A 15,096-nucleotide genomic window follows, 5' to 3' on the forward strand; every position below is an offset into this window, starting at 1 on the left:
TTGGAGAGGGGGGAGTTGGAGAGGATGGGGGAGTTGGAGAGGATGGGGGAGTTGGAGAGGATGGGGGGAGTTGGAGGGATGGGGGAGTTGGAGAGGATGGGGGAGTTGGAGGGGATGGGGGAGTTGGAGAGGGATGGGGGAGTTGGGGGATGGGGGAGTTGGAGGGGATGGGGAGTTGGAGGGATGGGGAGTTGGAGAGGATGGGGGAGTTGGAGAGGGATGGGGGAGTTGGAGGGATGGGGAGTGGGGGATGGGGAGTTGGAGGGGATGGGGGAGTTGGAGGGGATGGGGAGTTGGAGGGGATGGGGGAGTTGGAGGGGATGGGGGATGGGGGAGTTGGAGAGGATGGGGGAGTTGGAGAGGGGGAGTTGGGAGGATGGGGAGTTGGAGATGGGGAGTTGGAGAGGATGGGGGAGTTGGAGGGGATGGGGGAGTTGGAGAGGATGGGGAGTTGGAGAGGATGGGGGAGTTGGAGAGGATGGGGAGTTGGAGAGTGATGGGGGGAGTTGGAGAGGATGGGGAGTTGGAGAGGATGGGGGAGTTGGAGAGGGATGGGGGAGTTGGGAGAGGATGGGGGGAGTTGGAGGGGATGGGGGAGTTGAGAGGATGGGGGGGAGTTGGAGAGGATGGGGGAGTTGGAGGGGATGGGGGAGTTGGAGAGGATGGGGAGTTGGAGAGGATGGGGGAGTTGGAGAGGGATGGGGGAGTTGGAGAGGATGGGGGGAGTTGGAGAGGATGGGGGGAGTTGGAGATGATGGGGGAGTTGGAGGGGATGGGGGAGTTGGAGAGGATGGGGGGAGTTGGAGAGGATGGGGGGAGTTGGAGATGATGGGGGAGTTGGAGGGGATGGGGGAGTTGGAGATGATGGGGGGAGTTGGAGAGGATGGAGAGTTGGAGGGGATGGGGAGTTGGAGGGGATGGGGGAGTTGGAGAGGATGGAGAGTTGGAGAGGATGGGGGAGTTGGAGGGGATGGGGAGTTGGAGAGCATGGGGGGAGTTGGAGAGGATGGGGGAGTTAGAGAGGATGGGGGAGTTGGAGGGGATGGGGAGTTGGAGGGGATGGGGGAGTTGGAGGGGATGGAGAGTTGGAGAGGATGGGGAGTTGGAGAGGATGGGGAGTTGGAGAGGATGGGGAGTTGGAGAGGATGGGGGGAGTTGGAGAGGATGGGGAGTTGGAGGGGATGGGGGGAGTTGGAGAGGATGGGGAGTTGGAGGGGATGGGGGAGTTGGAGATGATGGGGGAGTTGGAGGGGAGGGGGGAGTTGGAGAGGATGGGGAGTTGGAGAGGATGGGGGAGTTGGAGAGGATGGGGGAGTTGGAGGGGATGGGGAGTTGGAGGGGATGGGGGGAGTTGGAGAGGATGGGGAGTTGGAGATGATGGGGGAGTTGGAGGGGATGGGGGAGTTGGAGAGGATGGGGAGTTGGAGAGGATGGGGGAGTTGGAGAGGATGGGGAGTTGGAGGGGATGGGGGAGTTGGAGGGGAGGGGGATGGAGAGTTGGAGAGGATGGGGGGGGGAGTTGGAGGGGATGGGGGAGTTGGAGATGGGGGGAGTTGGAGAGGATGGAGAGTGGGGGGAGTTGGAGGGGATGGGGAGTTGGAGAGGATGGGGGAGTTGGAGAGGATGGGGAGTTGGAGAGGGGGATGGGGGAGTTGGAGAGGATGGGGGATGGGGGAGTTGGAGAGGATGGGGGAGTTGGAGAGGATGGGGATGGGGGAGTTGGAGAGGATGGGAGTGGCGGAGATGGAGGGGATGGGGGAGTTGGAGGGGATGGGGGAGTTGGAGAGGATGGGGGGAGTTGGAGAGGATGGGGGAGTTGGAGGGGATGGGGGAGTTGGAGAGGATGGGGGGAGTTGGAGAGGATGGGGGGAGTTGGAGATGATGGGGGAGTTGGAGGGGATGGGGGAGTTGGAGATGATGGGGGAGTTGGAGAGGATGGAGAGTTGGAGGGGATGGGGAGTTGGAGGGGATGGGGGAGTTGGAGAGGATGGAGAGTTGGAGAGGATGGGGGAGTTGGAGGGGATGGGGAGTTGGAGAGCATGGGGGGAGTTGGAGAGGATGGGGGAGTTAGAGAGGATGGGGGAGTTGGAGGGGATGGGGAGTTGGAGGGGATGGGGGAGTTGGAGGGGATGGAGAGTTGGAGAGGATGGGGAGTTGGAGAGGATGGGGAGTTGGAGAGGATGGGGAGTTGGAGAGGATGGGGGGAGTTGGAGAGGATGGGGAGTTGGAGGGGATGGGGGGAGTTGGAGAGGATGGGGAGTTGGAGGGGATGGGGGAGTTGGAGATGATGGGGGAGTTGGAGGGGAGGGGGGAGTTGGAGAGGATGGGGAGTTGGAGAGGATGGGGGAGTTGGAGAGGATGGGGGAGTTGGAGGGGATGGGGAGTTGGAGGGGATGGGGGGAGTTGGAGAGGATGGGGAGTTGGAGATGATGGGGGAGTTGGAGGGGATGGGGAGTTGGAGAGGATGGGGAGTTGGAGAGGATGGGGGAGTTGGAGAGGATGGGGAGTTGGAGAGGATGGGGGAGTTGGAGGGGATGGGGGAGTTGGAGGGGATGGGGGAGTTGGAGAGGATGGGGGGAGTTAGAGAGGATGGGGGGAGTTGGAGATGATGGGGGAGTTGGAGGGGATGGGGGAGTTGGAGATGATGGGGGAGTTGGAGAGGATGGAGAGTTGGAGGGGATGGGGAGTTGGAGGGGATGGGGGAGTTGGAGAGGATGGAGAGTTGGAGAGGATGGGGGAGTTGGAGGGGATGGGGGAGTTGGAGGGGATGGGGGAGTTGGAGGGGATGGGGAGTTGGAGAGGATGGGGGAGTTGGAGAGGATGGGGAGTTGGAGAGGATGGGGGAGTTGGAGAGGATGGGGAGTTGGAGAGGATGGGGGAGTTGGAGAGGATGGGGGAGTTGGAGGGGATGGCGGAGATGGAGGGGATGGGGGAGTTGGAGGGGATGGGGGAGTTGGAGAGGATGGGGGGAGTTGGAGAGGATGGGGGAGTTAGAGAGGATGGGGGAGTTGGAGGGGATGGGGGAGTTGGAGAGGATGGGGGAGTTGGAGGGGATGGCGGAGATGGAGGGGATGGGGGAGTTGGAGGGGATGGGGGAGTTGGAGAGGATGGGGGGAGTTGGAGAGGATGGGGGAGTTAGAGAGGATGGGGGAGTTGGAGGGGATGGGGGAGTTGGAGAGGATGGGGAGTTGGAGAGGATGGGGAGTTGGAGAGGATGGGGAGTTGGAGAGGATGGGGAGTTGGAGAGGATGGGGGGAGTTGGAGAGGATGGGGGAGTTGGAGGGGAGGGGGGAGTTGGAGGGGATGGGGGAGTTGGAGATGATGGGGGAGTTGGAGGGGATGGGGAGTTGGAGAGGATGGGGAGTTGGAGGGGATGGGGGAGTTGGAGGGGATGGGGGAGTTGGAGGGGATGGGGAGTTGGAGGGGATGGGGAGTTGGAGAGGATGGGGAGTTGGAGGGGATGGGGGAGTTGGAGGGGAGGGGGGAGTTGGAGAGGATGGGAGTTGGAGAGGATGGGGAGTTGGAGGGGATGGGGGAGTTGGAGGGGATGGGGAGTTGGAGAGGATGGGGAGTTGGAGAGGATGGGGGAGTTGGAGGGGATGGGGGAGTTGGAGGGGATGGGGAGTTGGAGAGGATGGGGAGTTGGAGGGGGATGGGGGAGTTGGAGGGGATGGGGAGTTGGAGAGGATGGGGAGTTGGAGGGGATGGGGGAGTTGGAGGGGATGGGGAGTTGGAGAGGATGGGGAGTTGGAGGGGATGGGGGAGTTGGAGGGGATGGGGAGTTGGAGAGGATGGGGAGTTGGAGATGATGGGGGAGTTGGAGGGGATGGGGGAGTTGGAGAGGATGGGGGAGTTGGAGAGGATGGGGAGTTGGAGAGGATGGGGGAGTTGGAGGGGATGGGGGAGTTGGAGGGGATGGGGAGTTGGAGAGGATGGGGGAGTTGGAGGGGATGGGGGAGTTGGAGAGGATGGGGAGTTGGAGAGGATGGGGGAGTTGGAGGGGATGGGGGAGTTGGAGAGGATGGGGGAGTTGGAGAGGATGGGGAGTTGGAGGGGATGGGGAGTTGGAGAGGATGGGGGGAGTTGGAGAGGATGGGGGAGTTGGAGAGGATGGGGAGTTGGAGGGGATGGGGAGTTGGAGAGGATGGGGGGAGTTGGAGGGGATGGGGGAGTTGGAGGGGATGGCGGAGATGGAGGGGATGGGGGAGTTGGAGGGGATGGGGGAGTTGGAGAGGATGGGGAGTTGGAGAGGATGGGGGAGTTGGAGAGGATGGGGGAGTTGGAGGGGATGGCGGAGATGGAGGGGATGGGGGAGTTGGAGGGGATGGGGGAGTTGGAGAGGATGGGGGGAGTTGGAGAGGATGGGGGAGTTAGAGAGGATGGGGGAGTTGGAGGGGATGGGGGAGTTGGAGAGGATGGGGGAGTTGGAGGGGATGGCGGAGATGGAGGGGATGGGGGAGTTGGAGGGGATGGGGGAGTTGGAGAGGATGGGGGGAGTTGGAGAGGATGGGGGAGTTGGAGAGGATGGGGAGTTGGAGGGGATGGGGGAGTTGGAGATGATGGGGAGTTGGAGAGGATGGAGAGTTGGAGGGGATGGGGAGTTGGAGGGGATGGGGGAGTTGGAGAGGATGGAGAGTTGGAGAGGATGGGGGAGTTGGAGGGGATGGGGAGTTGGAGAGGATGGGGAGTTGGAGAGGATGGAGAGTTGGAGGGGATGGGGAGTTGGAGGGGATGGGGGAGTTGGAGAGGATGGAGAGTTGGAGAGGATGGGGAGTTGGAGGGGATGGGGAGTTGGAGAGGATGGGGGAGTTGGAGGGGATGGGGGAGTTGGAGAGGATGGGGAGTTGGAGAGGATGGGGAGTTGGAGAGGATGGGGGAGTTGGAGGGGATGGGGGAGTTGGAGGGGATGGGGAGTTGGAGGGGATGGGGGAGTTGGAGGGGATGGGGGAGTTGGAGAGGATGGGGAGTTGGAGAGGATGGGGGAGTTGGAGGGGATGGGGGAGTTGGAGAGGATGGGGGAGTTGGAGAGGATGGGGAGTTGGAGGGGATGGGGAGTTGGAGAGGATGGGGGGAGTTGGAGAGGATGGGGGAGTTGGAGAGGATGGGGAGTTGGAGGGGATGGGGAGTTGGAGAGGATGGGGGGAGTTGGAGAGGATGGGGAGTTGGAGGGGATGGGGGGAGTTGGAGAGGATGGGGAGTTGGAGGGGATGGGGGAGTTGGAGGGGATGGGGGAGTTGGAGATGATGGGGGAGTTGGAGGGGATGGGGGAGTTGGAGAGGATGGGGAGTTGGAGGGGATGGGGGAGTTGGAGGGGATGGGGGAGTTGGAGAGGATGGGGGGAGTTGGAGAGGATGGGGGGAGTTGGAGAGGATGGGGAGTTGGAGAGGATGGGGAGTTGGAGGGGATGGGGGAGTTGGAGAGGATGGGGGAGTTGGAGGGGATGGGGAGTTGGAGAGGATGGGGAGTTGGAGGGGATGGGGAGTTGGAGAGGATGGGGGAGTTGGAGGGGATGGGGGAGTTGGAGAGGATGGGGAGTTGGAGAGGATGGGGAGTTGGAGAGGATGGGGGGAGTTGGAGAGGATGGGGGAGTTGGAGGGGATGGGGGAGTTGGAGGGGATGGGGGAGTTGGAGAGGATGGGGAGTTGGAGAGGATGGGGAGTTGGAGAGGATGGGGGGGAGTTGGAGATGATGGGGGAGTTGGAGAGGATGGAGAGTTGGAGAGGATGGGGGAGTTGGAGGGGATGGGGGAGTTGGAGGGGATGGGGGAGTTGGAGGGGATGGGGGGAGTTGGAGAGGATGGGGGAGTTGGAGAGGATGGGGGAGTTGGATGGGAGGGTTTGGGGTTGATTTGATCCAAGTACATTGTGCGCATGTTTAAAACTCTCCAACAATAAAGAGTTGTCTGAACTGTGCAAAAGTACAAATGCCAAGGTCTCCAGTATTAGCCCCCAAGCTTGATCACCTCAGACACATGAAACTGACTGTCTCAGTGAGCAGTTTTATGTCATCCCTAAGTTCAAGGCTCCAAACAGAACTTAGTAAATCAGAGTCAGGCAGTGCATGAGCAGACCACTGGGATACTCCACGACCACGCTTTAGAAAGCCTCATCCCTGATAACGAAGGATCGGTATTTTCTAGACTTTTGACCTTCAGAGATAACAGCTAATTTAGCCACTGTAGAGCACAGAGGGAGGAACTGAGTATCAGTTCTACATCTGACCAACAGGAGACCCGGCCATCAGTACACCAGACACGTTCAAGATAAGGTCTCCTCAAGGCTGAGTCCTTTTGACAAAGATATAACCACTGTGCCCACAATGCTCACACACTCACCTCGGCAGTTTTTGGCAGTCACGGCGTCTCCATAGAAGCCATCTGCACACCTTTCACAGTGGGCACCGTCTGTGTTCCACAAGCACTTGAGGCATTCTCCCGTGACAGAGTCACAGTGGCCAGCCTCCAAGGGATTAACATTGCCACTGCAGTTGCATGGTACACAGCTTCCCCCCGGCACTGTTGGGTTTCCATAGTAACCGTCTGCACATCTGTATCCAGGATAGAAAGCAGACTCTAATAAATAAGATGGCTCAAGATATTACCCCACTAGCCAGGGACTCCCTGGGTGGCTAATAAATCAGACTGGCTCTTTCTCTTAAGATTTGCAATGGAAAAGAGGTGACTCCCTAGCCAGACAGTCACAAATCTTCCTCGCCTGTTTGTGAAATGGGAGCAGGACAAAAAACGAACATAAATCCAGAGGAGGTGCAGCCACATTCAGAGCCCATTCTGACCTCCTCCTGGCCACTCAGGATGTCTTCCAGCCCTTGACAAGCTGAAGCAAGGCAGACCTCCAAGGCTTCCCATGTGAGAAAACACAAGACTGGCTTTTGGGTGCCAGAAGATGATTCTTAAATCAAATCACCAATGCCCTAACTGTTGTCTGGCCGACGGAATAGTTAAGACACATGAGGACCATAACTACTGACCCGGCCTTGCCTTCTCCTATCATCTTTACTGTGAACATAAATGCACTCTGGGAGATAGAACACTGTTCTCCCCAAGGGCATTTTGCTTTTCTCTATGGTCTTAGGAAATAACAGTCATGCCCCAAGATGCCAAGGCCACACTTAAAGCTATATCTTTTAAGTGTCCACCCCTACACATTGTATACATACATTGAATTATCACACCATATCTACAGGGTCTGGGCAACTGCTATGTGTCAATTAACATTGAAGATTTGTAGATATTTAAGAAGAAAATATCAACTTTGGATTGGATTTTTGAAATCGTTAAGGCTGCTTTGGGAAACTGGGGGTTGGAGGGCCACAAAGTACCTCTCACACCAGGCTCCTGAGTAACCCGGGGCACACTGGTCACAGACCACTTCTTCTCCATCAGTGAGGTGGCAGGTGGGGCTGAAACTGTCAAAACATTTGAAAGAAATGTGATTTTTCCAGTGGATACTGCTCATTTCTAAATATTTAAAACAGTTATTTTTGGATCCATCTGTCCTAACAAATGTTCAACAGGTTCTCTCTCAGCCTTTAGCCCACCTGTCAGCCTCCTTTGTCCATCATCCATCATCTACTGCATCCTCCCTCTCTGCCCTTCGGCCCACAGTACACTCACATCTCCCCACCTCTGCCCATCTGTGCTAACCACTAACAGCTTCATCCTCATTGCCTAGTTCCACCTTGCTTCCTCCAAGAAGCCTGCTTGGATTAGCTCCCTCTTTCTGCTGTGGTTTGTTAGCACTGATCTTTCAAGCTCTAACGATAGCTCCTCTGGACACTCGCATGGGCACACACACACACACACACACACACACACACACACACACACACACACACACACAAAGAGAGTCAGATAGACAGAGAGGTGAAGAAAGAGAGACAAAAGAGAAAGAAAGAGATAGACAGAAAGACAGATAGACATACACACAGAGACACAGAGAAAGAGAGATGTAGCTGGAAAGTTTTCTCTGTCAGCTACCCACTACATAGAGAGTCAGACAGAGATGCAGAAAGAGAAAGAGAGAGAGAGAGAGAGAGAGAGAGAGAGAGAGAGAGAGAGAGAGAGAGAGACAAGAGAGAAAGAGATAGATAAGACAGACAGACATGCACAAACACACACACACACACACACACACACACACACACACACACACACACTGCTTGCTGAAGTTCTGGAGGAGTCTAAACAATGAAGGCTGACAGTATCTCACCATTTCATCATGAGTAATGATTAACTGTCTCTACTATCATTTTGGAATGGCTTGAGTGTGTTCCTCAGTTTCCTATGCATAAAATTTGCCTCCCACAGTGCTGATGTTGAGAAATGGAGGTAGGGTCATCGAGGCACTGCCTTTGGAAAGGATTAAGGTCCTTATAATGCCTCTATGTTAGTTCTCAACAGAGCAAGCCGTTACAAAAGAGTCAACCCAATCCTTAATCTCATTCTGTGCCATGTGACCTGTCTCTCTGTGCCATGTGACCTGTTTCTCTCACATATGTGCCACTACCACGATGCCATCACCATGAGGCTCTTAGGAGAAGCTGAACCTCCAGAATGAACTACATGAATGTCTTTTCTTCTTAAGTGACCCAGTTTCAAGGATTTCATGACCGCAGCAGAGTCTAAAACAGTATTTATCCTATATACCAGAGTTTCAAGCAGAAATCCTGTGGAGGGAAGTCATTGGTAATGGGTAGAGGTAGATTATCAATATGGGTCGAGGGGAGGGGAATAAGGAGAGGGAAAATTTGATTCCAAACTATGGCCCTGCAGGATTCACAGGACCCAGCATGAATATAAGGATTTTTCTGGAAAGATCTTCTTCCACACACATCCTGTTTTCTCCTTCAGGATCACCTGTAATTCCTCAAGCACAGAGAGGGGGTGTTTATGGTATCCCGCCTTGCATACTCAGTTCCCTCTGGTTGATGAGTCCCTTTCCATCATATCTGAAACCAGAGTATCTCTAGACTCATCCCTCAACTCACCCACTCCCACTATCGGGTTGACTGGCCTCCATTGCACTCTTGACCACCCTGAGTGCCTGGGGCCAGCAGCCATGGGTGGAGAGCTTGCTGTTCAGATCACCTGCTTTGACACCCCAGTCTACAGCAGACATGTAATATAAAGTTGTTGACTCAGTGGGTACATTTAGCTTCATATTTTCACAATTCGATCATCTGATCAAACCTCATCAAACCTGAGAACAATGTCTTATTCATCACTGTCTTGACCACCAAGTGTATTCTTTGGAAAGACGCAGGGCAGACATGGGACAAGAGGAGAAAAGTGTGTGTGTATCCTTGCTGTCACAGACCTTCCCTCATGTTATTAAATACACCAGGTCTTTAATAAGAAGAACACTTTCCCTCTCGGTCTCTAATCTGATTCAGTTGTCACTCATGACAAGCAACACATGGGACACAGTCTTGCCTGGTGACCTGAGAACGCACATCAGCAGGGATCTGGCCACACCAGCCGGAACCAGCCAGTGGAGGCTGAGACTTACTTGTTGGAGTCAATGGAGAGAGGGCAGGCACATGGCTGGCAGTCCCCTGGCGTCCCGTGTGAAGGTCTCCCGTAGAAGCCAGGCAGGCACTGCTCACAGTGTTTCCCTGTGGTGTTGTGTGTACATGCCTAGGTCATACGCATGACAAGATGAGTCAGTTCAGACTGAAAGCATTTTCAGATTCATCTACTAACAAGCTGGATTTCAAGTGAAAATGAAAGCAAGGACAGGTTACATGCTAAAATGCATGTGAGCCCTGAATAACAGAGGGAAGAATTACCTGTTTCCAGACTGGCAGGCTTTACATGTTTAATTATGCATATATGTGTGTATGTCTGTGTGTGGATGTGTTCACACGTGTGTGCAGGTGTCTACAGAGATCAGAAGATGCCATCAGATCCCCTGGGGCTGAATTTACAGGGAAGGTTGTGAGCCACCTGCTGGGAAGTCAACTGGAAGAGGAGGACGTGCTCTTAACCCACAAGTCGTCTCTGGAACCCACAGACTGACGTTTCTGTTTGCTTGTTTTTAATGTATAGGACTGTGGAAATACTTCAAAGAATCCTAAAGAGACATGACATACAATACAACTCGCTCCCTAACCTCAGTGGAAGGTCAGGAAAATGCTATACGGGACACAGCTGTAAGTGGACAAAACTAAAAAAATGGACGGTAGATTATAAAAGCAGAGTATTAACACTCAACTCATGCCATGTTATGAATGCACTAAGGCCCTTGTTCTCACAGTATGCACACTGAAGGGTTTAAGGATAACTGGCCATAGTGCGTTCAATGTACTCCTTAGTTTGATCTGATTGGCTAGACCAGTCACTACATGGTGAGACAGATGTGGGATGAATAAAGCAGATGTGGAGCCACAAACCATACGAGAATTGGGGTAAATGGCAAGCATCATGACTTTTGTTCTTGAATAAAAGAATTTGGGGGTAAGATTAAAATTATTTCCAAATTCAAGGCTTTTTAAAAACAGGTGGTAAAACTACAAACCCACTAAGTCTAGAAGCTCAGCAAACCCCAAGTTATCACCAAGTCAGCAAACCCTGAGCCAGACAGGCAGTAAGAAAAAGAAAGAGAAAAAACACACAGTAAGGCACAAAGTCAAACTGTTCACATGCAACTTCTCATTTGAAACAAGGGTTCGAAATTGGAGGCAAAATTAACCCTTTCCCAGATAAATGAAAGAGTCTGCCCAGCAGCAGGTGTGACTAGAGAAAGTGGCAACACTTGCTGAGGCTGCAGCGTGGTGCGTGCAGATTATCCTTCATCAGAAACACTCAGGCCAGCCTCCCCAGAAGCAGGCACAGAGATGTCATGGTCCCCTGGATGCTCCCAGAAGGTATATTATTTCCTTGTGTCCCCATGTCCAGTCCCAGTGAAATCACAGGAAAGCATCAGATGAGACAAATCCTAGCTGAGAGCATTCGGCAGAGGGTCTAACATTCTTTAAGAGTTCTAGAAAGTATGAACTATCACCAAAGAGAAGAAGGAAGGGACACAGGAGCGGAAACGCTGATGGGATGGGAACAGAGCACAGGGTTTAGTGAATGGCGTGGCACCAGCACAAATGTCACCGTGATGTGAGATTTTAGTGTTCGGATACTGGTCAAGTTCCCCAAGTGTGGTAGTTTGAATGTCACTGGCCCCCATAAGCTCATAGGGAGTGATATTATTAGGAATTGAGGCCTGTTGGAGTAGGTATAGCCTTGTTGGAGGAAGTGTGTCACTGTGGGGGTGGGCTTTGAGGGCTCCTATGCTCAAGCTATGCCCAGTGATACAGTTCACTTCCTGTTGTCTGCAGATCAAGATATAGAACTCTCAGCTCCTTCTCCGGCACTATGTCTGCCTACATGCCATCCCATATCGTGCCATGATGATAATGGACTGAACCCCTGAAACTGTAAGCTGCCACCCCATTAAATGTTTTCCTTTATAAGAGTTGCTGTGGTCATGGTGTCTCTTCACAGCAAGAGAAACCTTAACAAAGACACCAAGGGACTTTCTAGTATGCTGTGGCTTCCCTCTAAGTCTAAAATAGTTTCTAAAAAGTGTTTACAACTCCAGAAATTATGTATTATAAGTGGAACATAACACAATAGTTACCAGACATACTAAATATGTGCGGCTCATTTAACATCAGTTCCTATGGTATCTAATGTATATGGAAATGAGTATAGTTCATACACATTTAACTTATTTGATACATATTTCCGCAACTACTTATTTACAGATGCACAAGGAATCTTTATATACAGACTATCTCTAACTATGCTACCCACTAGAAATGCATCCTCAACATGCTGGCCACCCTCCAATGTTGGCAGGAAGCCTGGGGCTAAGGGTAGGTGGGGGCTGGCAGACCCACATGACACCAAGACATGTGAAAAGAGCAACAACTCCCCTCCCCCAGGCACTGGAGCCAGGTTCTGAAGGAAAGCCATCCCAGAGGGACTGGAACACCCAGCCGATGACACTTCATGCAGTTGCTGTGGGTGATTAGTGTCTAGAACAGAGATGTAAACAGAACAAACCAAGGTTTGCTCAATGAACAAGAAGAAAGAAGACAATCCAGGACATCAGGCTTCGTGGCTTCTCTTGGGGCCTGGGAATTAGTTTTCCATACTCCTGTGACTCTGTCAATCTTGTTTGTTAAAGAACATGAGGCTGGGGTTTCCTTGCCCAGACAACAGGGCACGGGTTATTAGTATCCACACTTCACACTCCCTGAGCAGTGAATCCATCTCAGCACAGAGGGTGAGGGTGGCCTCCTTAAAGGCAGAAGAGGAGAAGGAATTCCTGGTTGAATTTAGACAAGTATTGCCCTGTGCCTGCCCCAAAGTTCATACTCAAGATTAACCGTGTTTGTTAAGCCCTGTTCCAACCCACGCTGCTCATGAAAGAGGTTCTTGTTTGTAGGATTTAGCTGAACTAACTATAAATTTACATATGGCACAATGTGATTTTATCATGTTTTATGATTCTACTTGTACTTTGGGTTTGCAAATTCTGAAGGTTTTAGCATTTGCATGTACATTTGCATATAGTATATATATATTTATATGTATATGTAAAATATATATTAGTAGTATCTTGAGGATCAAACCTAATTCTAAGCATGACAATTTATGTTTTGTGTATGTCTTATACGCACAGCCTGAAAGTAAAGACATACAATAATTTTAGTAGGCAAGTGTTTTGACTGACTCATTACAAAAGAATAGGTGTGGGCCCTGCATAAGCCCCAGGTTCCAAACAGCCAGTTCATGCACTGAGGACAGGTCCTGGTCCCAGTGCCTGGATGCCTCCCAAACAGATCAAGCTAATCAACTGTCTCACTTATCCAGAAGGCCTGATCCAGTTGGGGGCTCCTCGGCTATTGGTTCACAGTTCATGTGTTTCCATTAGTTTGGACACTTGGCTCAGCCTGGGAGGAGGGGACTAGACCTGCCTGGACTGAATCTACCAAGTTGAACTCAATCTTCAGGTGGAGTCTTTGCCATGGAGGAGATGGGAATGGGGGGTGGGTTGGGGGGAAGTCGGGGGGGGGGAGCGGGAGGGGGGGAGAACAAGGGAATCCGTGGCTGATATGTAAAATTAAATTAAATTATAAAATAAAATTTTAAAAAAGGATAAGGTAATAACAGAAAAAATAGTAGTGTATGGTGAATGATGCAATTAACGAATAAATCAGTGTATATACTGGCATGTAAAAAAAAAAAAAGAATGGGTGTGGGACTTCTCCTTTGTGATGGGAGGTCACAGGTCAGCAAGCTTCAGAACTTGGATTTTCAGATTAAAGATGCTCAACTCATCCCACTAAAACAATGTGTGAAGTAGGTTAATGAAAAAAAACGGGAGGTATCTGAAGACACGGACGTGAATTTAGCATCTACCGAGTCCAAGCAGGTGGGCAGCCGCTGCCCATGACACTTGGCAAGCACTAAGTTAGGACAAGGGCCATACAGGGTCAGCAATAAACTCACAGAGCAAATCCCATGAATGTCACACTCGGATGCATGGCCATGGCATTCGCAGGGCTGGCAGATTCCTCCGAAGAGTATCCCATCCACTCGGTAGTAGCCGGGGAGGCAGGACTGCAAGAGAGAGACACCAGTCTGTAGTCTGTGCTCCTGAAATGTGACCTTGCATGTGTGTCAGGCAACGTGTGGCTTCCCCTATTATACAATCTATCTTCTTTCCAATGCACTTGAAAAGTGAACTGCTTGATTTTCCACAAGTCGGGAAATATTTCTCCTTTCCAGCATTCAAACATTTTAATTAATATATTATTTCCATGTCCTAAAACATATCCACTTCAACTAAGTGTGCAACCCAGTGCCTTTCAGTAAACTTACTGAGCTGTGCAGCCAGTCCGTTTAACACAAGTTTATTTAGTATCTATTTAATGTATTCAGTGGATGAGTATATTTCACACACATTTAACATATTTGGTATGTAGTTCTGTAAATATATATTTATAGATGTGTGTAAAAATGTTGCACTCAGACTACCTGTAGGCAGCTAGAAGCATGTCCTCAACTTGCTGGCCACCCTAACACGCTGCTAGAAGGCCCAAGGAGCTGGTCTTGGATACCCTCATGGTAAGGCCCCACATGTTTCCCTTTGAAGTGGAGTCATGCACCCAGGACCTTAAAGGCTATGCCCTGGGTCAGCACTGGGCCTTCATGGACACCACGGCACCAATCCTCAACTAGCACTGATGGAATCCTCTCTCCTCCGTTTTCCATTAGAGGATTACTTTTCACTCAACCCCGCACTCCCCAGCCCGCCACCCCCCTTTGCTTACAAAGCATTAAAGGTTGCCATCAAACACTGAATGTGTTCAAGGGCAGGCCTGGGTCACAGAGCATTAGTATAACTGAACAAAGGGCCCAGGTATGCCTTCTGTGGGATCAAGCCAGAGAGGCCATGTGGGCGTCCAAGGACACTCACTGCTCCCGCTTACACGGGGAGTCATCCGCTTCCACACAGTGGTGCATTTGGCTCTCAAGGCATCGCCAAGAATGTCTGCTTTACAGACAGCAAATGCAGGACGTCATTACGCAGTACCTGGTGGGTCCTTGGGATAACTCAAAGGTGGCTGTGCCCATCTCCAAGACCTCCAGATGCCAAGGGCTTGGCCTTTTGAAAGCCAGCTCATCAGTCTCTTCAAGAGATGTGGGAACAGAAGGCTTGGATTTGGCCTCTTTCATAATGGGTAACTTTAGATAGTAGTTTGTAACATATATATCGTGTGTGTGTGTGTGTGTGTGTGTGTGTGTGTGTGTGTGTGTGCAAGCATGTGCAGTTCTCTTCTCCCATTATGTGGATCCCAGGGATCAAGCTCAGATGCTCAGGTTGGGCACCATGCACATTTACAAGCTGAGCCATCTGGTCTGCCCAAATTTCAATACTTTTATTGATAACATATAAACTCATCTTTATAGAAAGTCATCTCTTGCTGGGCAGCAATGGTGCATACCTTTAATCCCAGCACTCAGGAGGCAGGGGCAGATGGATCTCTGTGAGTTCGAGGCCAGCCTGGACTACA

At 51.9% G+C, this 15,096-nt stretch overlaps 1 protein-coding gene across 1 annotated transcript in view; it reads right to left on the bottom strand.

Moving 5' to 3' along the window:
- The window catches only part of Lama1 (laminin subunit alpha 1), a 138,474-nt gene that overhangs the window by 60,590 nt on the left and 62,788 nt on the right, over positions 1-15,096 (bottom strand). The window contains exons 16-19 of the mRNA XM_052750175.1: positions 13,529-13,639; positions 9,528-9,655; positions 7,339-7,425; positions 6,335-6,546 (exon numbers count right to left, since the gene is read on the bottom strand). Coding sequence (XP_052606135.1) covers positions 6,335-6,546; positions 7,339-7,425; positions 9,528-9,655; positions 13,529-13,639 — 538 coding nt within the window. The remainder of the gene's footprint in view (positions 1-6,334; positions 6,547-7,338; positions 7,426-9,527; positions 9,656-13,528; positions 13,640-15,096) is intronic.

The sequence above is a fragment of the Peromyscus californicus genome, unplaced genomic scaffold (genome assembly GCF_007827085.1).
Source record: "Peromyscus californicus insignis strain IS unplaced genomic scaffold, ASM782708v3 Scaffold_21__1_contigs__length_65335640, whole genome shotgun sequence".
Taxonomy (NCBI): Eukaryota; Metazoa; Chordata; class Mammalia; order Rodentia; family Cricetidae; genus Peromyscus; species Peromyscus californicus.